Source organism: Electrona antarctica (genome assembly GCF_951216825.1).
Source record: "Electrona antarctica genome assembly, chromosome: 7".
NCBI lineage: Eukaryota > Metazoa > Chordata > Actinopteri > Myctophiformes > Myctophidae > Electrona > Electrona antarctica.
In genome coordinates, this window is record NC_136812.1 from 42,418,933 (window position 1) to 42,445,834 (window position 26,902).

General features: G+C 41.6%; 3 protein-coding genes across 6 annotated transcripts; 1 reads left to right on the forward strand and 2 right to left on the reverse strand.

Annotated features, from left to right (window-relative positions):
* Positions 1-694: 694 nt before the first annotated feature.
* tmem44 (transmembrane protein 44) lies at positions 695-9,815 on the reverse strand. 4 transcript variants are annotated; one of them, XM_079506943.1, is made up of 10 exons: positions 9,484-9,815; positions 9,238-9,367; positions 9,060-9,150; positions 8,131-8,291; positions 7,181-7,267; positions 6,850-7,020; positions 2,893-3,027; positions 2,706-2,768; positions 2,289-2,417; positions 695-940 (listed from the first exon to the last, which is right to left on the reverse strand). In XM_079506943.1, the coding sequence occupies exons 1-10, from the start codon at positions 9,672-9,674 to the stop codon at positions 749-751; spliced, it is 1,350 nt and encodes a 449-aa protein (XP_079363069.1). In that variant the 5' UTR covers positions 9,675-9,815; the 3' UTR covers positions 695-748. The 4 variants fall into 4 exon arrangements, with proteins under 4 accessions (XP_079363069.1, XP_079363067.1, XP_079363068.1 ...); XM_079506941.1 differs by having other exon boundaries at positions 2,289-2,429; XM_079506942.1 differs by having other exon boundaries at positions 2,706-2,771.
* Positions 9,816-10,016: 201 nt separating this feature from the next.
* lsg1 (large 60S subunit nuclear export GTPase 1) lies at positions 10,017-20,039 on the reverse strand. The gene is made up of 14 exons (XM_079506939.1): positions 19,698-20,039; positions 18,910-19,036; positions 17,868-17,988; positions 17,388-17,474; positions 17,182-17,268; positions 15,901-15,961; positions 15,345-15,521; positions 14,052-14,378; positions 13,805-13,906; positions 13,291-13,434; positions 12,841-12,964; positions 12,353-12,432; positions 11,301-11,489; positions 10,017-10,863 (listed from the first exon to the last, which is right to left on the reverse strand). Exons 1-14 carry the CDS (start codon positions 19,785-19,787, stop codon positions 10,690-10,692), a joined length of 1,890 nt encoding a protein of 629 aa, XP_079363065.1. The 5' UTR covers positions 19,788-20,039; the 3' UTR covers positions 10,017-10,689.
* Positions 20,040-22,916: 2,877 nt separating this feature from the next.
* On the forward strand, positions 22,917-25,025 carry fam43a (family with sequence similarity 43 member A). The gene has a single exon (XM_079505058.1). It carries the CDS (start codon positions 23,143-23,145, stop codon positions 24,190-24,192), a length of 1,050 nt encoding a protein of 349 aa, XP_079361184.1. The 5' UTR covers positions 22,917-23,142; the 3' UTR covers positions 24,193-25,025.
* Positions 25,026-26,902: the final 1,877 nt, after the last annotated feature.

A 26,902-nucleotide genomic window follows, 5' to 3' on the forward strand; every position in this document is an offset into this window, starting at 1 on the left:
AATGCGTTTTGAAACATTGCGCCAACTTTGCATTGTCCCATTATCACAACCCAGGGAAGTCCCTTGAGTGCCCATCAGTTACCAAAACAAGTCCCAGTCTCCTCTGCTCTGGCACCACCGTTCTTAAGACATACAGGCACACAGTCTGCTCTGGCACCACCTCTAAACACTTCCAGACAGGCAGATGAACAAGGAACCAGTGGACTGATGGAGGTCATATAGTCTGGCGCTTATCTGTTCTGCAGGCCTCTTCCCTGGACCAGCCCTGATAACCCCGGTTTACAGGATGTGACCCATTAACCTTGCAAAGCAGCCAGTAGAGTGATATTGTTTTATTGCGCGCGCACATGCGCACGCACACGTAGATAAGGGACTTGGGGTGTCATCTGTTGAATTGGCGGTGCAAAGCCATTACAGGAAAGCTGTCTGTAAGGCGGGTCTGACATCTGAGGAGTGCTGACAGCAACTGTATTCGCTACTGTGCTCTGACAAAGGCAACCACAAGACAAGGGACAAAGCTGTACCTAACACCGACGGCAGGCAGAGTCATTTAATATCCGTTATGAAACAAAACCCCAGCAAGAGCTGGTCTGTAGTCATTTAAAAAAAAATACAACTTAGATGGGATTCTAAGTTACTCGATAACATACCAAAATGATTGTATGAAATGGTGCAGCAAAAGAAAGACAATGGCTCAATGTTTGCAGTTTTTATTATCTTTCACATCAACTTGAGAAAGATTTACTGGTTATCCATCTATGCTCGCCACACACTCTTGCGCTTTGCCAGGCACAGTCTTCTCTGGCCACCCAGGAATACCACAGATGCAGATGCCAAACGTTTTAGGGTTTTTTGGCCACTCTTGCAGGGGAAACTCATCACATTTCTTTGTCTTTACTGGGATTTTGTTCCAATGTGCATTGGCCTCTGCAAAATCCCACTGGAATATAAAGGGACATGTTAGTTTTAGGGAAACGAGCTCTTGGCTGCATGCAACGTTACGTTGATCTCAGACTTTGAACCACTCTGGATATGAATATTGGTTAAATGCAGAGATTGTACAGCAGGCATCACACAGGAGACCATTAACTGTTCCTGAAATAGCAGAGGCCTGTCCGGACCCTTATCCCCTATAGACTGGGGAACCATTTTGCACCACTTCCTAGCCAGACAGGCCCAGCCCAGTGTTGGTCTTTAATCAAAGATCTTTAACAGCAGAACAATCGGGTCACAATGCAAATCTCAAACAATTCCCCCCTTCAACCCCCCCTCACCCCCACCTCAACTTCACCCTGTCCAACAAACAGCACTGCCATGCACGGAGTCAAACACACAATGCAATCTACATTCCAAGCAGCCTTCTAGTAGCCCTATGACTTATCATTTAACATTTAGTAAACATTTGTACAATATCCCTTTCCTTTGTAAAAGCTTCTAATTGTTTCATATCTGGACTGACTCCAGTGGGCAGCCTTCTTGGTTCAATGGTATACAAGACAATTTTGCAATCAAGTTTATGCCATGTTATCAAACTTATCATAGATCAACATGCATCGGAAGTTGTGAGCATGTGCAGACGTACACAGAAGCAACAAACCTACAGCTCAACACTATTTTGTCAATTAAAATGGAATACTGTACATGCAGTACCACTAACTTTAAAGTAAGTACAGCTTAGACCTGTTTTCCCAATATATATAATATATTTTGGGCCTTACAAATAATTAGAAAGAAGAAAAAAACAGCAGTTTACAACACTACAGTAAGTGAAATCACTTTTAGCTACGAGTTGTTTTAAAAGGTCATTCAAATTTGGGGACCTTTTTTTGCTGTGAAACCTGACTGATATGTCTTGATCACATGGTTCCAGAGAGAATGTCTACAGATTTTGGTTTGACCAAATCTGTAGTTAGGAGCAGCAAACAGTGGCTGAAACATGTGACCATCTTGTAGACTTCCTGAGCTAGGTCTTGCAGTTCATGGCCTAATTTACTGACATTATGTATGTAAAGTCCACAAGATAGTCACAGATTTTGTTAGGTCACAGTAACAATGCCATACTGGAGCAACAGAAGTCTTTTATATATTGGCAGAATTTGCTTTGTTCACATCATTTGTGCCGATTTGTGCAATTTTGTTTCGCCATAGAATCAAGCGTGATTCGAGAAAGCACAAAAGCAAGTGATACAGATTACTACATATGGGCTCACGTGTCACGGTCATGAAGCCATATAACCCAATATTCTACTGAGGTTCGGCATCACTTTAAAGATAAGATACCTGCTTACCTCCAGATCAGAGCTGTCTGATGAGGATGTCCACGAGGAGTCCAAGAAGCACAGTTTTTCCACTCTGACCTCTTGCACTATCTTCCTGTGGGACCGACCATCTAATACCCCCTCCTTGGCTACTGTCACCTGGGAATTAGACTATAGTGGGTTGGTCCCTAGGCTACAATACAACACAAACCTATGCAGATAAAAGGACAGTGGCTATAACATAATCTAAGTGCTATATATTAATACTATATATATATATATATATATATAATAATATAATATTATATTAATACAAATATATTGTGCATTTGTGTACACAACTATGTCCTGTCATGTGCAGACTGAGATTTCCAGCACATTAGAGAACATTAGTTCAAAGAAATCTTGAACCTTTAATTGAAAAAGAATGCCACTGGTTTCTTTTACCTTGCACAAAGGGTCACCAACATCTAAGTAACAGCCCATCTCAGCCCGTTTCTTGACATCGTTCTTCTGTCAGAGAGGTTGAAATGGTGCCAACACACATTGAGGAAGATCATGAAGAAAAATTAGCATTCATTTGTTTAGTAAACAGGAATATGAGTGAAGTATTGCAAACAACACTTGAACCCACTTGTTTCCTTTGCCTCTTCATTGTGAGGATGTCCTTAGTAAGGTTGCCCACATTCCCTAGGAGACTCTCTGCATCTGGGGAACACACCTCAGGATGCTGGCTGGCCCCTCTTTTACACCAATAAATGACCAGTATCTGACAAGCTGGGATTGAAGGTCAACCAATCAAAACCACAACAGAAGAAGCCAGGTAGAAGGAACATTGGTAGGTGTGGCTTCTGAGCCGGTAGCTAATTCTACAAGCTCCAAATATGCGAGTTTGAGGTCACTCAACCTCATTGGCTAACCCCACATCCCAGAACCTTACCCTCACACATAAACGTAGACGCCTCTTCCGGCTCTGGGGTGCGCGTGTCAGAATTGAAGGCACAATTTTCCCGAGATTCCTTGCAAAGCATTTGCCTTCAATGAGCGGAAGCTTGTCCGTGTGCGTAACATAAGTCCCGGAAAAGACACGCTGTGATTGGCCAGTATTCACTTGAGTGACAGCGAGAGACATGGAGTCGCATGAGTGACGTCACTTGGGCAGCGACACAGTGTGCCTTCAGCAAGTGCCTTCAGCACTTCTAAATAAGAAAGCTGCGGAGAACTGTTACTTTGTGTTCACTGTTTTCTGTTAGTAATCACCCCTGGCTCTGATGTTGTATTAATAACTTTGTTTGGTGTTTGTCTTGTATTGTAATGTATTGTCATGACTGTCACAGGTCTTTAAGCTTGACTTGTGCACCACAAGTCAAGTCTCAAGACTTTGAGCTAGTCCAAGTCAAGTTAGACGGGGAGCCAGTCACTCAAAATTGGACAGGACCTGTGATGTCATGCCTTACTTTTTATTTTGTTTTTTCTATTAATTTGGTCATTAAGGTCCACAGAATGAGAGGCCTGCTCTGCCGGAAACATCACAAAATCATCACTCTTTAAGTTCTTTAACACAAATAAAAAGTGCGGCATGTTAAACCCTATTCCTTGAGCTTTTGGGCCTGTGGTTACAGTTGTAATGAGTGTTCTGATGCATGCAAACTTGTCTGTTTAGAACACTGAATAGTTGAGTATATCTAAGGAATTCAAATCATATACTGTATTATCATCACTGCTTTGTGTTCAGCACACATAGTATCAGCGGTTAGTAGTTTGGTATATGGTCACTTTAACAGGCTAATATTGCAATGAAATAAGAAAAGCACACACTGAACATTTTTCTTTAAAGTTAACTGAATTTAGCCTCAACATGGTGATACAGTTACTATACAGTAGACTTAAGCAATATTACACGAGGGTGTGGTTTAACGTGAATATTGCAATTATACAAGAGTTACCCTTAAAACTAAGAAAATCGCTGATTTATTTTATTTTTTTAATTACAGATGTAGTCACTACGACCACAAATGTCCCAAGAAACTAGCTAGCCTAGCCACCAAGTTTGCTAGCGCTCTGGGAAAACAGAGCAGCTGAATTATTTGTTTTGATTAGGTGGTGAATGGTGCTGGTTTGATCCAGAAGGCCGTTTCAACCAATCAGATTGCTTCCTCGAAACGACCTGTGGTATAATAAGTATTGAAGAACTCACTCTGTGTGAGTGACAGATCCTGCTCAGCATCCTGCAGGCTCAGGCGGCCCATAAGAAATGTTACAACTGAACTTACACTTTCAAACCTGCTGCCAAATAATCTGAATTCTACTATATTATGCCGGTGCCTGAAGGGTACTGGTAGCATCAGTATATGCCCATATACACTATGGTATGGCATGCCCAACATGCATACTTAGGCATATCAGTGGTTCTGAACGGCCGATCAGACCGACCTCACTCCAGACCTCGACGATATCTGAAGTATGAAGTGATCTGTGAGCTTGTGATATCACAGAGTGATGTCAGAGTGTGTGACGTCACCTCTCCATATATGGGAATGCTCCATTTGTGATGCCCAGGCCCCACCGTCCAAACAGCTTGTGACGCCGACCAAACAGCTTGTGACGCCACCTCTCTATACATGGCCACAATGATAATATTTATCCATATGGTCATGTTAACGTTTGTGATGACCACTGTCCACCATCTACTCAAGGCAATTTTAAGGAGAACGTTCAAGTTGTGCACCTGTGGCAGGCACGCATGTGCCCATATATGGATATTGGATAGTCATGATGCGTTGTCAACACAATAACCCTGCCAATAGGCAGACTAATAGTGCTGCAAAGTAACAAATATGGACATGCCCGACACCAGCACAAATCAGCACATCACATGCCCGCATAATGGGGATACCCAAATATGGACATGCCACTGTCAATGCAAGCCTACTTAGTGAGTAATCAGCATAAATGATAGACAGTGCAGCTGCTTACTCAAATCTAACTAAATAGTGTTGCTGGAAAGGGTTCCATTTGTTATGAATACGTCATATATGAGTCAAAATGATTAGGTCTTCACTCTACCATGTCAGAATAGCACACACTTGTATAACGTTATCAAACATAAAGACCCTTCCCAGAATGACCTACCGTCACACCCACGTTAAATATGTAGCACGTCTGTACAGTTCCAAGGTGCCGCGTGTTGCAACGTGGGAACCAGTGCTGGATAAACAACTCCCTATGACAACTCAGGTCACTGCTGACCTGGTGGACAAACTGGAGAGACTAGCCTTGCTTGATTTCCGCACCAAAGAGGTACTGATACATTTGGAGAGCGCCATACGATTTGCAGATCAGCTTCATGTTGTCGACACAAACGGAGTTGAACCAATGGATTCCGTTCTGGAGGAAAGAACTTTGTACCTGAGGGATGATGTCATTATAGAAGGAGACATTGCTGAAAAACTACTCCAACTTCCTAAAACCACATTTGAGGAATATTTTGTGGCACCACCTGGAAACATTACACTTCCAAATAGGGAGAAGGCTACCACGCCGAAACACTGAGTTTTGAATAGTGCACACATCATTTTTGCATTCCAGGATAATTTTACTATCACTTTAGATTGTTTTCTGTCACTTCATTGCCTTTCACCATTTGCCAAATCAAGCTTAGGCTGGGGTTGCCATGGCAATCAATTGGATCGGTTCATTTGGGCCGCAACCAGAGCCCTTTCTAGCGGTTCTGAACAAACGCCTGTCCAACCGACTCGACGCCGGGCACTGCACACCCTTGGGTTGTCCGCGGCAAATTTGAATTTGGCCGATACATGGATTACAGATGTATGTACATAGAGATTCCCTGCATTTATGATAGTTGATGCTGAGCCAAATTTGTGTGCTTATGATAGGTACTTAATTTTCACATTAGCAAGTGACTATACATACTGTACCTGCATTGCATGTCTAGATAGTCTGCACACGTTGTATTTGGCGATTCCCTTTTTTGTTTTGTATTAATTGTTGCAGCTTAAAGTCATCTGTGGCCGTTTATCATGCTTGTGAGACTTAAGCCAAATTCCAATACCCAAAATCTCAGCCAGTTGCTCACTCACACTCGGTCACTCCAGCATGGTGGTGTTACGGTGAAATTGGTGACCTGCTGAAATATGTGACAATCGGGTAGACATTCAAATAATGTCAGTGTCTGAATGTAAATAGTTTTTTTATTAGCAGAGTTCAACCTAGCAGTATGTAGCCCACCGGTATTTAAAGACCTCCATGTAAGTTATGTGAAATCCACAAGATGGTCACATATTTTGGCAGGTCACTAATTTCACCATTACACCGCCATGCTGGAGTGATGGAGTGGCTGAGATTTGGGGTATTGGAATTTGGCTTTAGGGTATATCCAGACAGTAGAGTCAAGAAGATGCAGAAAACCAGAAGCGCTTTGCCAACTTGCATTTTCGTGACTCTATCTACTGTGTGGATATACCCTTACTTGCGACCCCATCTCTGTGGTGAGGCCACTTAATAAGAGAGAGATGGACATTTAAACACTAATATATAAACTAGTCTTGTATTTATAGCTTGAGAAGGATACAAGAAGATCCAAGCAGGCACAGCTCATGGCTGACAGCAGCCACGGCATGGTTCTTACAACGAACTCAAACTGAGTGTTATAGAGCAGTAATGCTGAGGCATAGAGAGCACCAGCCAATGAGCACAGCATTCCAGAGAACACACCTGCCTTTGACAGTGCATGACCTTTGTGCTGTAAAACAATAAATGCCAAAGTAAATGTTATGGTCTTCAAGAGATTCTTCATACGGTAATTAATAACATTTCAAAGAATGTTGTGCTTTATGAGAAGTCACTTTGTTGGGACTTGGGACAGTAATAGGCTATAGAACAACAATGTGGATGAGACTTACTACTCTGGAGAGTGTGGGCAACTTGGCCGTACAGGCTATGACAAAAGCAATAATGCCAAGGATGTAACCCAGGATCGCAGTGTGGTCCTGTGAAAGGAGAGAGAATTTGACCAAACGTTGTGTACACTTTAAACCCAGGACTTATGTTAATGAATACTACGATTTTATTTTAACCAAAGTAAAGTCAAGTGTCGAAGTGTGTTAATACAATATAACTAGTACATCTGGCAGTGGTTGGAGGTGGTCTTCCTATTCTTCCATTGAAAAGTTTGACTGGAGCGTTTTCACACTGTACATTAGTGGCACCAAGTGGCAGCGAGAGGTAACTGTTTATATAGTGTCATGTTCCCAAGCTCACTGCAGCATTTTAATCCTCAATAATTTAATACCTTACATGGATTATTAGACTGAGACGTTTTTATTGTGATCTGGATCACCCGTGGGTCTGAATTAAAGGATTGAACTAGTAATTCTGCTTGGAAATCTTGCATAGTAGCACCTTTAAGCTTACCATTGAGGCAATCTATTAAGATAGTGAAGTGCAATTCATGACATGAATTGAAAACTTGTTTTTAACTGCAATGACATTGGACACAACTTTTTACAATTGTAAACTGATACAGATGACTGGGATACTAAACCCTAACCCTACAGTACTATGCTAACATGGTATGGAAAACCCAACCAAATCACATCAGATAAAACGCAAATGCACCACTCAATGCAAACACATTACAACTTTGACTTTAAGGTAAGCCGAGCACCAGAGACAGAGCAATGTGGGTCAGGACCCATGTTTGGGTCGCAGACCAATTTTAATGGGTCCCGAGTTAAAAAAATAAGAAAAAAATACTTTTGATCGTGGGGAAACGTCTAATTTCTATTTTGGGTCTCGTCTCGGGCTAAAACGTTTGGGAAACCACTGCGGCATACAGTTTGCATGCACTTACTTGTGGCAGAAGAACATGGAGCAGTGTCCTCCCAGTGAGGGGTCCTTCAGCTTGCCTGGCATTGATCGTGGAGGTCAGGTAACCTCCTGACACTATCATCAGCACGGACACTGCCATGAGGTATTGCCGCCTTCGCCTCCTCATCATTCTCCGTCTCCTCACTGAGACACAGCATGAATGCAGGAGGGCAATTAACAGAAAATAGATCTAAACCGATAACAGACTTATTAACCAAGTAGCCCAATGGAGAAGCAAGTTTATTTTTGTTGATAACTTTGTTTCTTATACATCCACGAATCGACAAAACTATTGTAGATCTTTTAAAATTATAATCGACTAAATTGATCAGTCTGATTAAACACATAACCCTTTTATACTTCATTGTACAATGGTGACCTACAAAAATTGTGAAAATAATGAATTCTGTATAGCCTTTCATGTTTTTAACCTAGCACTGACATTTTACTTGCCTTCTTGTTTTTATTTTTGTTTCTTGAATTAAAGTTGTTCCTACTGTTTTATGTAAAGCGCTTTGGGTACTGCGCTATATAAATCTGAGCTATTATTATTATTATTATTATTATTATATATACTGCTACGGCTGCACCTCCTAATTAATTTGCTTATCTACTTATTATAGTTATAGGATCGTTTTGCCTGCGGCCCATTATTACCAAGAATAATATTTGACTAATTAACATTTTTAAATAATTGTAGAGATGGATGCCATCTGTAAATTTTCATCTGCTGAAGTGATGCGGTGCAAACCCCTAGCTTTGAGTTTGCAGCTGCAAAGTTAAGAAAGCATTCCTAGTGTTTGTCTGAAGGATTCATTCATGCCATAACATAACAATGATTCATGCAGGTGATCTCAAATGTCAATCAATGCCTCTCGGTGCCTCTTAGGCTTTTTAGGAGGGGCACTTTACCTGATTCCGAGTTCCAGCTGAAGAAAATTGGACACAGGACAGAAATGAAATTCACAGCATCCACAGTGGCCGCAAAAGCGCCCATTACAATCTGCAAACAGGAGCATAATATGTATTGGAGGATGGTAAGAAAAAAAGTGGGTGTTGTGGACTTGTGATGGGTTAACACAGCGCTTACCACTACAGTAAGCTGTTTGGACAGAAGAGCCCCGACCGTGCTGCTCAAGTTACCCAGGAAACCATACAGGGAACAAGATGCCGTATCCCCAGGATGTTCTCCCCGAACTTTACACCTGTGCCAAACGAGTCTTGAACAAATAGATGCATCTTTAAAACTAACTACCGGTAGGCTACTACAATATCATGGATTGAATTTCAATATTTAGGCTATATAAACTACAATTAGATAAGTAAAACTACTTACACGAAACAGGACAGTAGTAAAAGCGTCATGGAGAGAACGCTGAGACCAAATGTGACGCACAGCTTGTTGTCGGAGTTTGGAGCATCAGCAGCAGTAAGACATGTTTTTATTGCATCCAAGACCAAGTGCAAAGCAAACATATTATCACTTGTTCTATTGTGCGTTGCTATGTAGGACCTAAGTTCCCCCATGTCGTAAAACTGTGCTCATTTCGTGGTCTAGACAAAATGCGTCGTCTTTACTCTGTTCGCTACATTTAATCACTTTGACATTCAAATCAAGGTTCATTTGCGCAAGCCGGCCGAGCAGCACACGTGCGTACCTGCGTTTGATCAGCGTGTGGAAAGCCTGATGAGGAGAGGTTAATATCAAGTAGCCTACTTTTGTAATACTGTCTATAGTTTAAAATAAACAAAATCGGTACAGAATAGATTTTAATCGTCATTCAAATTTGTTGACATTTTTCATAAAAAGGCAGAATTGTACACAATTCCATGATATTGACATCTGGATGTTTCAGTCCGTCAGAGCCCGAGTTACTGCCAAGCTACACCAGGCTTTTCTCGCGCGTTTACCCTAAACGCGCGGCCCGCGCGTGCGTTTTTTTTAAAAATAGGACTGGACCTAAATTAAACGCACGCGCGGGAGAAAACGCGCGAGAAAAGCCTGGTGTAGCGTGGCCGTCAGTATACTTTGAGATGTGTTGTAGACTAGTACAGAGCATAGAGGTAGCCTATAACCTCTATAGATTAAATCAAGGTTCATCTCATCTATATTTTGATGCCAATAATTTTGTATTTGTCAAGTAAAATTTTGAATACATTACTTTCATTTTGAACAGAGTATCTTTATATTGTTACTGAAACTTGTATTAAAGTAATGTCTGGAACACAGCATCCATTTGGTTCTATTTGTACAGTCTCAGAGTTAAGGGGTCTGTGGCCTAATCTAAATGCATATCAAGAGGGGGTCTTTGAAATAAAAAGGGTTGTCAACCACTGCAATAAACAACCAGACTTATTCAATATCAAAACGGCTCAACATTTCCCTCACTTAGTCAAGAGTATAAGCAACGCACATCGCCATCTACAGGTCAGATTTAATTCCTTTGGAATTACATGTGTGAACAGTACTATTAATTCCATTCCACATGAAATGATTCTGGATTTTCAAGTCCTTCTAAGAGCATCATCTTAGTTGTTATTGTTAGGCATCCAGGTGCTTGGTGAGCCTGCGTACTTTCTCCTTCTTGTTCTTGTTGCCATGTTTCTTCCAAGGTTTGCCCACGGCCGGCACGGCTGTGCCTGGACCTACGGGCCCGCTGCCAGGCTTGTAGCCCATGTAAGACTGGACCCCCTTGGTGAGCGCCCGCACATTGTCCTAAAACAGAGATCACAACAGTGGTACTATACTTTTGCTACAGAAATGAAGCCACAGACATCTGGCACAATGACTACATATTACACCTGCATCATTACTGCATAATTACTTTTTGACTTGAATAATCCCATCACAAACAGCTGGCAGGCAACTTCTTCAACGAATCATTGTTTACAAGCACTAGTATCATTATATATTCTCAACTATTAGGAATTATGGGGGTCAAAAAGTGCTTACAATTATGTCCTAATATTTAGGATTCGGTCTTAAAATATATTGTGTGAGAATTCTTCTGCTCTACTATGCATTGGCAGATTTTGATGACAGCTGATCTGTTCTTTTTTTTTCAGCCTCGTGAAAGAAAGAAAAAATTGTAAAAAAAAAATATATATATATATATATATATATATATATATATATATAGAGGTATATCGTACCTGATGGAAAAAGTTCTTGTCAACCGCATTTTCTATTCTCTTGATCTTGCGTTGTTTCAGTTTGTTGGTTGTCTTGGAGGTTGGGTCATTGTCAGCTGCTGCTTCTTCTTCTGTTTGGAACGTACTATGCTGGGGCTGGAAGTCTGCAGGGTCAATGTGGGGAGGTGGGTGGCAGTACAGAAGCTTGCCCTGAAAGAGATGGACAGAGTCATGCATGTCAACAAAGTGATGATCGATTACCTCAATTTTGGGGAAACATAGGCAATCATTGCACAGATTTTATTTGAATACAAAAAACACTAGCCATGGCCTTACACTAGCCGATTATTTTCAATCTGAAATCTGATAGCACCACACACTACAGGATAATCGAAGCGGGGCAGAGCAAATATCAAACATTCTTGATGTTGATCGGGCTTTGAACGGTCGGGCACCCCCCGAGCGTCAAAAATGCCCGATTATCGGCTAGTGTAAGGCCACCTTAAGGATTATGTTTCTCTGTGCATTCTGCTCCAAATCTACAGCTTTAGAGTTCTATAGATTCTAGTTCATACTGTAGAGAATATTATGCGACAACAGATGTGGTGTATTAAATCATGACAGTCAACTTAAATAGACAAAGAATAGCATGCAACTACTGTTTGACTTAGTTTATACAACCCTCAGGCGAGTGCCAGATGGGTGGAGATTCAATCACATAGAAACATTACATGTTAAATTGACTTTCAAACACCTTCCTGTGATTGTAATTTTTTTCTGGCAGTCACTGTATTATCCTTTGTGGTCCACTCCCACAAACCGGCACCTAAAGTCTAAAACAAACTCAAAAACGAAATATTGTTTTCTTAAATTTTTCTAGGCTATTACTGCTTTTATATAAATATGCTTTATTTTAGATAGCAAAGTATAGAAAGAGAGGAAGCTGAGAGTAGACATGGGAAAAGACGGGCAATGCAAGGCTCCAGATAGAATCAATCCGGGTGCCATAACCATTCACCCACCAGTGCACCCCACAAAATAAATACGCCTTTTTCCCCCTTTGTGGCACTTACATTGACATAATCCTTCAGGATGTATCGGGCTGATCTGGGCTGGTCTGGCTGACCATGTGCTGTCATATAACCCCTCATATCTAAATGAAAGTAAAATGCAAGTTAGTATAATAGTATCACAGCTGATTTTTATAGTCTTCTGTGATGTTGCTCTTAAAAAAGTAAATGAGATACTCTCTCGCCTGACTGAACAAGTACTCGACAAGGTAACTTTGAGCAAGGCACCTGTGAAGCTGCTCAGTTACTAACAGAAGATTGTGGTTGTGCTCCGTTACTTCTATGTGTCATGTGTTCTATAAATACTACTACTGTAGTGTGTACTAGCAGGGTTCCACTAAAAAAAGAGAAGCTGTGTTCAAATACATTTCATTAGATATGTCTGTAAACAAAACAAATTGGAAAATGTCACAGTTTTGGCTGAATTACATAGAAGAACTACACTACACCACTACTGCAAGCTGAATGCAATGTGGAGTTACTGGTCTTACATCCGTAGGCCATCAACAGCTCTTCGTAGGTGGGTGGTCTGTCAGGGTCCTCATCCTCTCGTGGTCGGATGATGCTAATGCCGTAGGTACCTTCCAACACATGCCGAGGGATCGTCTGACACACGTTACTATTCTGTTAAGGACTTAACCACAGCAACAAGCCTCCAGGTAATGCTTAAAACTGAATTATTCTACTAAATGGTTCCCAACTGCAGTCCTCGGGACCCCTGTTACTGCTGTTTCTTTCGGCATCCTATCAGGTCTAAGGTGGTCCCTTATTAGACTTAATAAAACACAAGAACCTCATTTCCTAGGAGAGGTGACTGCAATAATGTTATGATATTGTTGAAAATATCAGAGTGGGGGGGAAATAGTAAACTGTAGTATGTGAATGATTTGGGTCAAATCATAGCAGTGACATAGCAGTGTGTTGGTTCCAATGAAGGATATGAGGGAGCTTGCAGGTATGTAGTCTCTCATCTGGTCGATGGGCAGGATCCCACAGCAGATCATCTCTGCTTTAGTTGACACAAAGGAGGGCATGACCAAACCTGGACAGTCGCATAGGCACAGGCCTGGCTCCACATACAGAGTCTGCAACACACACACACACACACACACACGGTTCAGATGCGGAAACGTTATGTCTATGGTTTGTTCACATTGATCATAAAGAAGAATTTATATAGACAGCAGCACCATTTTCCTAAAGGTTGCAAGCTAGAGACTTTTGACATCATCTCATTACTGTCTTGTTGTGATACTGTGTTCTATTGGGTCGATACCAGGCTAAAATACCTATATTTGATGCCAAGGACTCATATGTCCACATAATATTATGTAAAATACTTGCAACTACAATTAATGTGGACTCAAAAAGTGGTATAAGTCATTGTATCCTTATTTGAAATCAAAAAATATTTTTGGGACAAATACCTAATAGGTTTGGAGAATGAACCTGTACCTGAAAGTGCTTGGTATGTCCTGGAGTGTCCGACACAGAAACCTTCTTGTTCCTGAAGATGGTGTTAATGGTGGTACTCTTTCCTACATTGGGATACCCCACCTGTTGAATGTGAAGATGATAATAATTAACAGATCAATCCAAAACATCCAATATCCAAACATCAACATCAAACGCAACCATAACAGCTAGTCACTCAATTCATATGTGTGTGTGTGTGTGTGTGTGTGTGTGTTTCTTCACGCACCATACCAACTGTGAGCTGTCCCTCTTTACATCTCGATCCGCTGTGAGCAGCTTTAAACATCTCCAGCAACTCGTCTTTGTGCAGCAGACGACTGGAGTTGTGGAATGAACAAAGACTTTTCTCCTCCCCCTCATCTTCCCCTTCTGAACAGGTATGCCAGTCTTCTTCATCTACCGATACACGCTCCTCCTCGTCTTCCTCTTCCTCTGTACCCATCTCTTCCTCCTCCTCCTCCTCCTCATCTGCCGCCCGCTGCCTCTTGTTATTGTCTGCCTGCTCATCCTCTGGGTCACTGCGTTCATTCTCTGGGTCATCCTGCTCCATGCCCTGTGGACAGGAGGATTCGGTTATCTTCCACACAGGACACACAATTTGAGGCTAATATAGATCTGTGAGCCAGAAGAATTTCCTCTCACGTTGGATCATTGTGAGGTTTCTAAGTAAGTAGGTCGCAGTGACTTAATGTCAGGCAGTATCAGCAGAGAGCGACCAGACACAAAAAAGGACACCACTGGCCAATGGCCATATTCACATACCATTTTACTCTTTTTATGACACTCAACTCAAGGTTGGGTGCGTCTATACAGCATAATAATTACCATAACCACAATGTGGACGTAGGAAAGTTTTATATCGTTCACAAACTTGCACGGCTAACAGCCCGAACAATCAAAGGCTTGAATCCGTTTCTCACACTCACCAAAAGCTGGCTGGTGGCCTGGGAGATGCCAGTGGACAGAAACTTTAAAAAAGCCACTTAAAAGATCTATATATAGAATACTTCATTGTATGGCAATATGTATACATATTTGTATTTTGTATTTTTTGAACATTTTCGGGTTGGGTTAATGTGGTTAACCGTATATCCTATCATTTCTGCCTGCAACATACAACTGTACAGTATGTAGAACGAACTGGGTGCATAGTGCAGTGTACAGCCGTAGCAGCTAGGATAGTCAGTTATTTACTGCATTCAGATGCCTTACAGTAGAGAAGAATACCCATGCAGAGGATGATACTCGTGCTGAAGAATAACGTTTTTTTTTTCTTTTTATTGTTTGCTTTAAACAATAACCCACTTGGTTATTATACAGGTATCATCCCCACAATATTGATGCCAGAATATCGATAGAGGTTTTTGGTACAATAAATATGTCTTTTATTTGATTGGGTCCTTGTATTTGAGTCCATGCACAAAATGTTATCAAGGATTTCTGGCATTAAAAATATATAGTTGTCGAGCTCAAGCAAAACCTCATTCTTTCTAGCATAAACGAAGAATCTCCATTTTACCTTTTCCTCTGCATCCAGTCTGTCGGCCTCAGCCAGAGCAGACCAGAACATGGCCAACACGCCTTCTCTCTGGAAGTAAGTGGCCCAGGTGCGCCTCTGCTTTCGGGTCAGTAGATCTGCCTTGTTTATCAGCAGCATGTTCACCTTGTCCTGGGACACCTCTTTAACATACGCCTCCTAGCATATGAACAGGAATACGGTATAAGTCAGATACAGTGGATTCACATTTCTCTCGATATTTGTCCTGGTAGGGGGTAGGAGTTATACAGAGAATACCAGCCTGGTAGTAAAAAGAAAACTGTAGCTTACACAAACCCCCCAAAGGGGTTTCTATATCAACAATTGACAAAGTAAAATAAATAAATCAAGTGATCAAATCATGATGATGATCAAAACCCAGTCAAACACAAACATTAACATAAATACCAGTTAAGCATAGTATAAGCTTAAAGTGGCCATTAATTAAAATATATGGGTGATCAGGTTCACACTTCACAGTATAAACCCCACCCCTCCTTGTCTGCCACTAAACCAATAGTTGCATGAATTGACTTACCAGGTCAGCGCACCGGAACAGCAAGGGATTCCTGGCATCAACGATCTGAACCACAATATCACTGTCAAAAAATATTATATGTATCAAATATCAAGTTGATCTGTCTTGATCTCAACTACAGTAGAAAGAATTGTCACCACACAACAAACAAACAAAACGTAGTCTAAAAGCCCATTAAACTGTCCTAGAAGGTCTCCACGAGACCAGGTTGCCTTGATCACATGACCTCAGACATCACGTGTCTGAGGTCACGTGTCCAAAATCTGTAAGCAGCAAAAAGTGTGTTTGGAAGAAATCACAAAATGTTGTCACAAATGGCCTGGGCCTATAATGGGGAGTTGCATCATGATCCAAGGAATCCAGGGGTAAATATTTTGTTTTACGACGTATGGTTCAAGAGTTATAGGCCAAAACGTGAAGCAGGCTAATATAGTGCCACCATAGGGCCGATTTTAAAACTATACTGGGAGTGTGTGTGCAAAGTTTCATGCTGATCGGTCCAATGGTGCCAAAGAGACTCACAGACACAAACATGGACGGACACACACAGACGGACAAGAGCGGGTGGCCGATGTTTCATTACACTTACAAAGTGTAAGGTTTGGCCTAATGGTGGTGGCACTAAAGCAGGGGTCCTAAACCTTGGGTCCACAGACTTGTTGGCAGAAACACCAGTTTACACGAAAATGTGTCTGATCTCAAGCTGTTCACCTCTCACTACTGTTTCGGGTATCTGCCCTACTTAACGCCGGGACAACGCTCCACACGTCCCAAACTCTTCTCCCTTCTGGCTCCAAAACTATGGAATGCACTTCCCATCACAGTCAGAACTGCAGCCTCACTCCCAATCTTCCGCCGTAGTCTGAAAACCCACCTCTTCAGACTCCACCATGGCCCGTAGCACTTGCCCTAGCCTAGCCCCTTAGATAGCACATTATGTAGACTTAACAGATAGTATTTTAAACAGACTTATAGCTTGTTACGTAGACAGCTCTAGAATTGCACTTTATGTAGTCATAGCACTTTATAGTACAAATGTATAATATATTATATAGTATAGTATGTATAGTTAACATAGATACTCCACTGTTACGTTCTTAGTTTACGCATGATTCATGATAACTACTTTTTATATATGTGATGTATGCCATGCTTTTGTTATTGCTTAATGTAAATCGCTCTGGATTAAGAGAGTCTGCTAAATGCCTAAATTGTAACAAAAGACATCAACAGGCCGTTGAAACTCATTGTGTGCGAATGAAACTAAATAACTGATTGTACCTCCTCTCGATCACTCTCCACAGTTGTCTCCAAAAGTCCAAGTTCCTCTCAAATGGAGTGAGAATTAACTTCTGCTCCTCTTCCAAACTTTATGAAAGACAGTAATTAATGAGAATTGATTAGTAAGTAACTCTTAAAGACATAAATAACAATTGTAAATTGTTAATGGGATTGAAAAAGTAATGAACAATAACAGTACTACATACTCTGCAAGTTCACGTCTCCACTTCAGGAAGCTGTCTCTCTCGGATAGCTGCAGAGCTTCAGAACTGGTGCTGTCATCCCAGTGGGGTCTGGAATACAGTAGTAGAGCACGCAACAACACAAAGAACTCAGAATGAGTATCCAATAAGTCAAGATATGGCCTCAGAAACTAGTCATACGTCCTTGAGCAAGGCACTGATTCACTATCTGTTCTCTGAGTTGCATGGCATAAATGCTAAAACCACTTAAGACATATTTTATACTTCGTCATACAACGGTGTCACACAGAAAATAGCAACAATAGCTAATCTACAAGCTCACGACGCATCTCACGCTGATGCATTTTCAGCTTGTACATATGCTATTTTTGAACAAATGTATATGTTTATGAGTATTATATGTTGTTGAAATGGTTAAAAGGGAAATGAAAATACAAAGTACAGTGGTGTTAACAAATTATATTCCAAAACCATAAAACATACCGTCGTGGAATTGTTAGGAACTTTTTATTTTCTTCATGAAGCTTCTTCAGGTTTTCTTTATCCTCTGCTGTCAACAAGCCGATCCGAGCTTCAGGTGGCACAAACTTAATGTTGAGCTTTTCTAAGAGTGAACAATAAACCAGACAGAGAAACCTTTCATTAATCACAATAATTTACCATTTGCTTCAGACTTCATTTTCACACGCAGCATTCTCCACGCATCTGTGTAATTTTAGACTTTAGCGCTATTATGTCTGATATATATATATATATATATAGCAACATACATTTTTCAGAAAACTCTTCTTCAGAAAACAGTGGTATATATATATATATATATGTGTGTGTCCTGGGGAAGATCTGAATAGATCGAAACGTTGATGACGCAATTACATCTGAACTTTTTCAGCATCACCAGTCTGCAGACTATTCTTTTTTTATGATAATTGTACTTGTCTTGCACCTGGGCTCGTTATCTCTGCATTGGAATGGCGAAATCATCCATCAGCACGTTTGAATGGTGCCAAAATGTTGATACTGGCATCCTCACCACATAGCCTGGTCAAGGTTTCCCCCTGGTGGACGTGTCATTTTGGTGCATGGAACTAGGAGCTACTAATATATACTATTCTCTGCCTATCAGGACGTAACTCGGACGGCGCTGAGTCGGGTCTGGTGGCCTTCGCAACGCTCGGCACGGCGACTCGCTCGGCTAGCGCCTCGCTCGGCGGTGCCTCACGTAGCTCAGGGCCACCAGACACGGCGCGCCTCCGCATCAGTGATAATGACAATGCTACAATCGCAGATAATGACATACTGAACAGTGAGGATGCCAGTATCAACATTTTGGCACCATTCAAACGTGCTGATAACGGATGATTTCGCCGATTATATGCATGATACCAGTCGAATGGGGTGCACGGATGTGCGTGGCCTGCACCTTCCTATTGAGTTAATTATATCCCATGAACATGCAAAACAAAGGATGACATCTTTAGAGCCATAATAGATATGTTTGAGTCCATAGTCTCAATTTAGTTACCAGCAACAAACTCTGTCCCAGCTAATTCTGCGGTAGCTAGGAAGTCATCCATGGAACTCTGCTCTGTCACTGACGTGAGGTTCAGCCGACCCCAGTCATAGCCATCGTTAAGTTCACTGGTGTGGAGCTGGACAGATGGAGACAAACTAATATGTCAGATTAGGTGTTCAACTGACAGACAACAGCAGCATAGAACAATGAAGAAATGATTGAATGATGAATTATTTTGTCATTGGTGTTAATTAGAAACACAAATAGAATTCCAGTAGGGCTTCGGCTTGTGATTTTGACTAGATAGGCCTATTGTCTGGGATGTAGTGCATACGTGTTGTCTTTTGCTGATTTTAAAGGCTGCATTACAGTGAATTAATTTTAGCCCTCAGTTATTATATAGAGGGTATGCACATGCATAAAGTGAATGGCAGATCGAGTGGCAAATCGAGTGGCAAATTGAGTGACAAAGTGAATTTAAGGAAGTTTAAAGTAATTTAATGCAATCAGATAGGACATTTCTGTTTGGATGTGTGGGCTGTCAAGTCCAGAAAGTAGTTTTCTGCCACTCAGTAGGCATTCCCGCATAACTTCCTGGGTATGATGATGATGCCACGCGCATACCCTCTATTGGCAATACTGATTATTATGATCAAAGCTCTCAATGTGTAAATATTTTGTGAACGCACCAATAGTCATCCCCCCGAAAATACCTTTAAATTAATAAAAAGGGATAAAGCTGTTGGTTATTAATATTACAGTAGTGGGTTAAGTAATAAGTATCATAATAACGTTACCCAAGTATCGCCTCTCTTGTTTCCTCGGCCAGCGTTCAGTCTCTCCTTTATCAGCGATCTACCGAGTCCCGCATTTTTCTTTTTACTCATTCTAGCTTAGTTTGATGGCAAACACGAATAATTAAATGGATGTCAAACGGAACCGTTATAAATGTTATAATATGAAGTTAAAGGCCTAACGTTATGTTGTGATGTTTTCTTCCCAAGTTCACATGTGGAAAAAATGTTGTCGTAAGAAGCGGAAGTAGAATGGAGCGTACCACATGAGACGAGAATACAGTAAATAGTAGTTAAATAACTATCAAAGGCAATTTAATTGCATTATTAACCACATGGCAAATGTTGTAGATTAATTCAAACATTTACAGCTTATGTCTACTTACATGTTTAACATATCATAGCAATCTGTAAAGATACATTAATGGTATGTGCCAATCGTATGTCCTGTCCACCACTCAAAATGGCTCAGAAAGAAATCACAACTCCAAGAACAGTTCCCGCATAATGATGATGATGATGATGAAATAAAAACAACACTAGTAAGTAACAATAATAACAATCAGCATAACAGTTAGTTAATATTAATTACATGTATGGAATTAATTTACTAAGTGAAATTATCCTACGAAATTAGTATTACAGTTAACTTTTAACTTAAGCATAGAAAACAGGTTTATGTGGTTTCTCAGCATAGTTCACACTATTGGCTCTTTTTGTCTTTTTTTTAAACAAAAGGTGGTGTAGTTTAACTTTTACATTATCAATGTATCAACTTTCGATACGAAGCACATTGACAAATATATACACGCCTATTCATATTCCTATCAAGCCAATAGATGGCAGCATAGAACCATTTTTCGAATGAGGACAAATCACAACAACCTGACAGCAGTCTACTCTACACTATATTGTAGTGTTATGTCCAACCCAGAGTAGTGGTCCAACCTACAGCAGATCACAGGTGGACCATCAAAACAGATTTCTACCCAATAAGAACAATCTAAGAAGAAACACAATGCCTATTTTGATGATGATGTGGCTTTAAAACACAACCTTTCCAGTAATTTCTGAAATGATAATTCAATTAAAAATACTCATCATTATTAGCCTATAATTATGTATACATGAGACAACCATATTGAATGTGGTGTAAGCACTTTAGTCGGCAACTATTTGGTTATAGTGCAAATTGCCAAGTTAACTAATAATTATAGAATTAATCACATGCCTATCAAACAACATTTTCAATACACTGTGATAATTACTTTATAACAACATCATGCTTCTTCAAATTCAAGGTGTTTGTCATATGCACTTAGAATGCATCTGGTGATAGATAGATAGACAGACAGACAGACAGACAGACAGACAGACAGACAGACAGACAGACAGACAGACAGACAGACAGACAGACAGATAGATAGATAGATAGATAGATAGATAGATAGATAGATAGATAGATAGATAGATAGATAGATAGATAGATAGATAGGTAGTATATAGATAGATCTGATTGATTGATTGATTGATTGATTGATTGATTGATTGATTGAGAATTAATCACATGCCTATCAAACAACATTTTCAATACACTATGATAATTATTTTATAACAATATCATGCTTCTTCTTCTGTTTGTCACATGCACAAGGCCCTTAAAACCAGGCTCCAGACTTCCCAAAACAAACTGGTCAGGCTCCTACTTGACCTAGCCCCCCGAACCCACCTCACCCCTGCCCACTTCGACAGGCTGGAATGGCTTAGGGTCGACGACAGAGTACAGCATCTTGCTATGGGTCTGGTCCACAAGATTCGATACACCACCAAGATACCCATGTACCTGTCTAGATACTTCCTTAATGTTAACCAAGTCCACACCCACAACACCAGAGGGAGTGCAACGAACCATGTACAACCCAGATTCGGCACAAACAAGGGACTAAATTATTTTCGCTCCTATGCCACCAAAATGTGGAACGCCCTACCAACTGTCATTAAGACATGCGAATCCCTTGACTCTTTCAAAACCGCTCTCAAAGGGCACCTACGGACGGCTGCAATTCGAAACTGGCCCCTGTAAAATCGGAATCCCTCAAACACGAACGCAAGGACAACACAAGAGACGGTCGCGGCCACACAGCCAACTCAAGGTATAGGCCACTGAGCCAACTTGGGGACCCAACGCAAGGACAACACAAGAGACGGTCACGGCCACACAGCCAACTCAAGGTACGGCCACGGAGCCGACTTGGGGACCCAACGCAGCTCCTCCTAGGAAAACAAACAAATTAACGGAGCTGAACGTGAATCCCCCCCACCGCCCACCCCTTTTTTTCCCCTCACTGTATAGTTTCTTTTCCCTTTTTACCTCCTTTATGATGAATTCCTGTTCTGTCTATAGAAGTGTCTATTTGTACGTCTCTAAATGTTTTGATGATTTGAACATGGTGGACCCTATTGGAAACAAGTGTAATGCTTAATTGGGTCGTCCACTCACAGTTAACAGCCTTTGTATTGAGTTTGTGCTTGAAATGTACTGTAATTCTGCAAACTGTTAATAAATTCTTCAATCAATCAAATCAATCAATCACTTAGAATGCATCTGGTGATAGATATATAGATAGATAGATAGATAGATAGATAGATAGATAGATAGATAGATAGATAGATAGATAGATAGATAGATAGATAGATCTTTGATTGATTGATTGATTGATTGATTGATTGATTGATTGATTGATTGATTGACTGATTTGATTGAATACTTTATTAACAGTTTGCAGTGATTGTTAAAAATGATAACACTAAATGCCCTATGGGCTTATTCCATTGTGGTCCTGTGTATTCAATTCATTCAGACATTTTCTGGTAGTCTAAAGACATACAAACAATAATATAGCCTACAATAATAAACAAGACCTAATCAACAAAGCAATATTCGAAGGGATAGCTACATCACGCCACGTAATCATTCTGACATGTGTTCAAAATTAATGATCCAAATCATGTCATCGTCCAACTCCAACTTCAGGCAAGGCAGCTTACACTGACTGACTGACTGACTGACTGACTGAACGGTCAACGAACAAAACACCAGCTTTGGTTTCGCCCAGAGTGTAGCCCTGCTCCCTCGGACCCCCACGGACGCGCTGAGTTGGTTTGGCCCAGAATATAAACACCAAGCAGCATCCCATTTCCAGTAGATTAGATTCAACTTCAAGCTGCACCACAGAGCTGTGATGATGGGATCATAACACTACGATGCACAAGACCACTTTAGAGGATGGACATATGACTCTTTGCCATTCGCTCTCGCACGGAGTGGTCACTAAATGACTGAGGACAATCAAAATACCGATAACACTTGAGTGCAATACCAAGATAAGATCAGTTTCTAGTTTTAGTATATCCAATTGCTTTGGACGGGGAAACGACGACCCGTATAATGCTGCCCTGGAAGAAAAATAAGTTCGACTTGATCGAGGAAGACAAACAGTCGAAGCAGAAGGGATATGCGGTGAGTCTGAACTACTCGGCGCTCACCTCCTTCGCCAAATCCTGCCCGGAGAGCGCGCTGAACCGGGTCGGCAGCATGTTCAAGTCCAAGAGGAAAAAGGTGAAGATCACCAGCGAGGACCCCACGTACACCGTCCTCTATCTGGGGAACGCCACCACCATCCAGTCCAAAGGAGAGGGCTGCACGGACGTGGCGGTGAGCAAGATCTGGGGGAAGAGTGAAATGGGCAAGAATGGCACCAAGATGAAGCTCACCATCAGCTCGCAGGGCATCAGGATGGTGCATGTGGACGATAAGGCGCGGAGACCGGGACATTTGTATTTGCTGCACCGGATAACGTACTGCGTCGCGGACCCGAGGCTACCCAAGATCTTTGCGTGGATTTACAGGCACGAGATGAAGCACAAGGCGGTGATGCTTCGGTGCCACGCCGTGCTCGTGTCCAAGCCGGAGAAGGCGAAAGCCATGGCGCTGCTTCTGTACCAGACCTCCGCAACGGCTCTCGCAGAGTTCAAGAGACTAAAGAGGAGGGACGACGCGAGGCACCAGCACCAGCAGCTCATAGGGGAGCAGACCATCCCGCTCGTCCCCCTCAGGAAGCTCCTCAACGGACAGTGTTACTACAAGCCCCCGGTGGAGCGCAGCCGGAGCGCACCCAAACTGGGCTCGATCACCGAGGACTTGCTCGGGGAGGAGGAGGAGGAGAAAGCGATGCACTTTGAGTGCGAGGACATTCTCGACACGGACGATGACTGCGTTAGCAATGGGAAGCAGGAGCTGTCGCAGATAATTAATGACCTTGGAGAAATGAGCATAGGGAACGACGTGCAGACACTGAAAGCGGACCTCCGAGTCACCAGGCTTCTGTCTGGTGAAAGCACGGGCAGCGAGTCCTCGATAGAGAGCAACCAGGAGCCCATTTCTGTCACTGTTGTTGCAAACGGATTCGAAGAGGGAAGGTTGCAGGAAATTTCCTGAATAATTCAGGCACAACTGGACGTTTTATTTTCAATTTTGAGCCATGAGGTCTCTACAATTTAAGAAACATCCTGTTTGTTTATCAGCAGCACATTGTCACGTTTTGTCTCCTCTCCTGGCAGACTTGAAAGGATATAGAAAAGACCTCAAAGGTTCTGGGGACAATAAGCAACACGGGGACAAACAAGCTGTCATTGAATGATATATTGTTGGACACACACACACACACACACACACACACGCACACGCACACACACACACTGACACACACACACACACACACACACGACAAATATTGTGCATGCCCATATTAGAGATGATTGAAGGCACAAAGTCCAAGTGCGCACGAGGACGCGCAGTAATTCCTTCTCTTTTATTTAAGAGGATTTGTTTTAGCCCCAGGCCTGTTTACCCAACCTGTTTCTATCATGGAAATGCCTTTTTTTGCCCCGAATGCTCCAACAAAAACATTCCGTTTTGAAAGCAGCACATTCAGTGAGTGTAAACTGTAAACAACTGTACAACAGACACCCTCCACTCTCCGTTCAGGACGCTTTTTGTGACAGCCTGTTCAATTATTTCATTTTTGCACTGTTGTGGAATTCAGTCGAGTATTACGTTGATTGCGATGTACATAGGCCTAATATCGTGTCGTATGTTGTCATAAACATATGTCCTATCTTTGCTGTGCAAAAGAAAACAATCTTAATGTATAAAGCTGTACAAAGTAAGATGCATTACGTGTAATTATAAATATTTGTTATTTTTTAAAGAAGAAAAATGTGGTTATGTGAACCTCAGAAAATGACCAATAAAAAAACAAAACAAAATTATATGAAAGTGTCATCATAGTTCATATGAATTACATTATTGTGTTAATAACACCTGTGTGGGAATTGACCTTGATACCTATGAAAGAAAAAAAATCACACCCGTGTGAACTGAGTGGTGTAAGGTCTTATATAGTCTGATCAGCTGTGGTCTGACGTAATGTCTGACGTAATGAAATCACACCCGTGTGAACTGGGTGACCATAGCAACCGTGCTCATTTTTTGCGCACAGACAGACAGACAGACAGACTAACAAAGCCAGTTGTAGGAGTGGTTTACACCACTCAAAAAACTACTATAGGCCTATTTCAAAGCTTCATTATGGCATTGTAAGTGTCATAACGTGGATGCACTGGTGACATTAAGTGCTTAGACATTTTACATGGTACAATATAGAATCTATACTGTACCATAATTGTTTGATTAATTCTCTTTCCCAATCATTAATTTTAAGGGTGTGTGTAGAAGCAGTGTGTTCAGGGTTCACAAGTAATAAAGGTCGATTCATTTATTAGAAAGGTCTTTGGACATAATGTCTCAGACAGTTCACCAACATAGCAACAGGCCCCCATTGATCACCTCACCGCAAGCAGTATCGGCATAATCATTAGCATCAAATGGGTGACTGGGTTTTAAATGTTCAAAGCAGGTAGTGCAGAGATGTTTTGCCACATTGAATGCTGGTTTCATCTATAGTGCACCGTAAAGTTACAAGAGCCAGAACATTTGCATCCTTAAATGATTAGACAATTGGCTGGCAGACTGGCTCAGGAGGTAAGGCAGCCTGTGTCTGCGAATCAGAAGAGCCTGATTTGATTCCCACTCTGCGCCAGGTTTCATGTCAAGGTGTCCCCGAAACACCTGATTGCTCCCTGTGTTTCCCTGGAGTTGCATAACCGCTCCCAACAGGATGTGGACAGAGTATCTCTCCACACAGATCACTACAAACCTTATAGAGAATCTTGTATGAAAATCAATTACACTGTAGCAAATACTTAATAGCCTATTCATGAAACCAGCCCTCATGTAAAGGCAGAAATGCCCTGAAATGTTTGATATTTTCACACCACACAACAGTCACACCAGCACCTATGGCTTTTGGTGAGAGAAGCCATGTCCCACTGCCACCTCTAGTGTGTGTGTGTGTGTGTGTGTGTGTGTGGAAGGCCTCAGACAGTTCACCAACATACTTTAGCAACAGGCCCCCATTGCCACCAATGGCACATGGCACTGTCATATAGGCTTGGATAGTTATTAATATCCCAAACACACAGAGCACAGCAGCATTTCATCATCATCATCATCATCATCACCTTTATTTATACTCGGAAATACAGTTGAGGGCAAGCCCTCATTTTCAATGTAGCCGAGTTTACAATTCACAAATACAGTCAAAACAATACGTCAACACAACATTATAAATCAGGATAAATTACAAAGGAACTTAAATGCAGAACAACCAGTAAAGTAAATCAATTGAAGCAGGAGCAATCACGGTGAAAAATGTTCTGGAGCATTCCTTTGAACTGACCGAAGGATGGCAGGGAGCTCAGTTTTGGTCCTCCTGGGTAGCCCATTGCGTGTCATTATTCATATGAAACCCCAAAGGAGTTCCTGCACTGTCTCCTATATGGATGTCTGGGAGTTGCTATATTGATGTAACCATTAGTATTCTTGTCTAGGGGCTGAGTGGTGCGATTCAAGCAATGGTTTTCTCTTGGTCTGCATCCCAGCATGCCCCACTGCTACGGCGTGCACTGTTGCTCTCCCTCAGGACCAGACGTTAGATGATAGCATGTTAGATGGAACATTTGCAGAAGTTCCACATTTTAACCACAGCCTTACTGAACTACTGTACTGCAGTTATAGCACCCATCCG

Coding starts and splice junctions, on each gene's coding strand:
- fam43a (XM_079505058.1), top strand. CDS start 23,143: ATGCTGCCCTGGAAGAAAAATAAGTTCGACTTGATCGAGGAAGACAAA.
- lsg1 (XM_079506939.1), bottom strand. CDS start 19,787: ATGAGTAAAAAGAAAAATGCGGGACTCGGTAGATCGCTGATAAAGGAG. Junction 13,435..13,804: donor GACATACCAAGCACTTTCAG/GTACAGGTTCAT, acceptor TGTGTGTTGCAG/ACTCTGTATGTGGAGCCAGG. Junction 11,490..12,352: donor TCCTGAAGGATTATGTCAAT/GTAAGTGCCACA, acceptor CATCTCTTTCAG/GGCAAGCTTCTGTACTGCCA.
- tmem44 (XM_079506940.1), bottom strand. CDS start 9,674: ATGGGGGAACTTAGGTCCTACATAGCAACGCACAATAGAACAAGTGAT. Junction 3,028..6,849: donor GTGCCTGCTTGGATCTTCTT/GTATCCTTCTCA, acceptor CCAGCTTGTCAG/ATACTGGTCATTTATTGGTG. Junction 2,772..2,892: donor TGAAGAGGCAAAGGAAACAA/GTGGGTTCAAGT, acceptor CCTCTCTGACAG/AAGAACGATGTCAAGAAACG.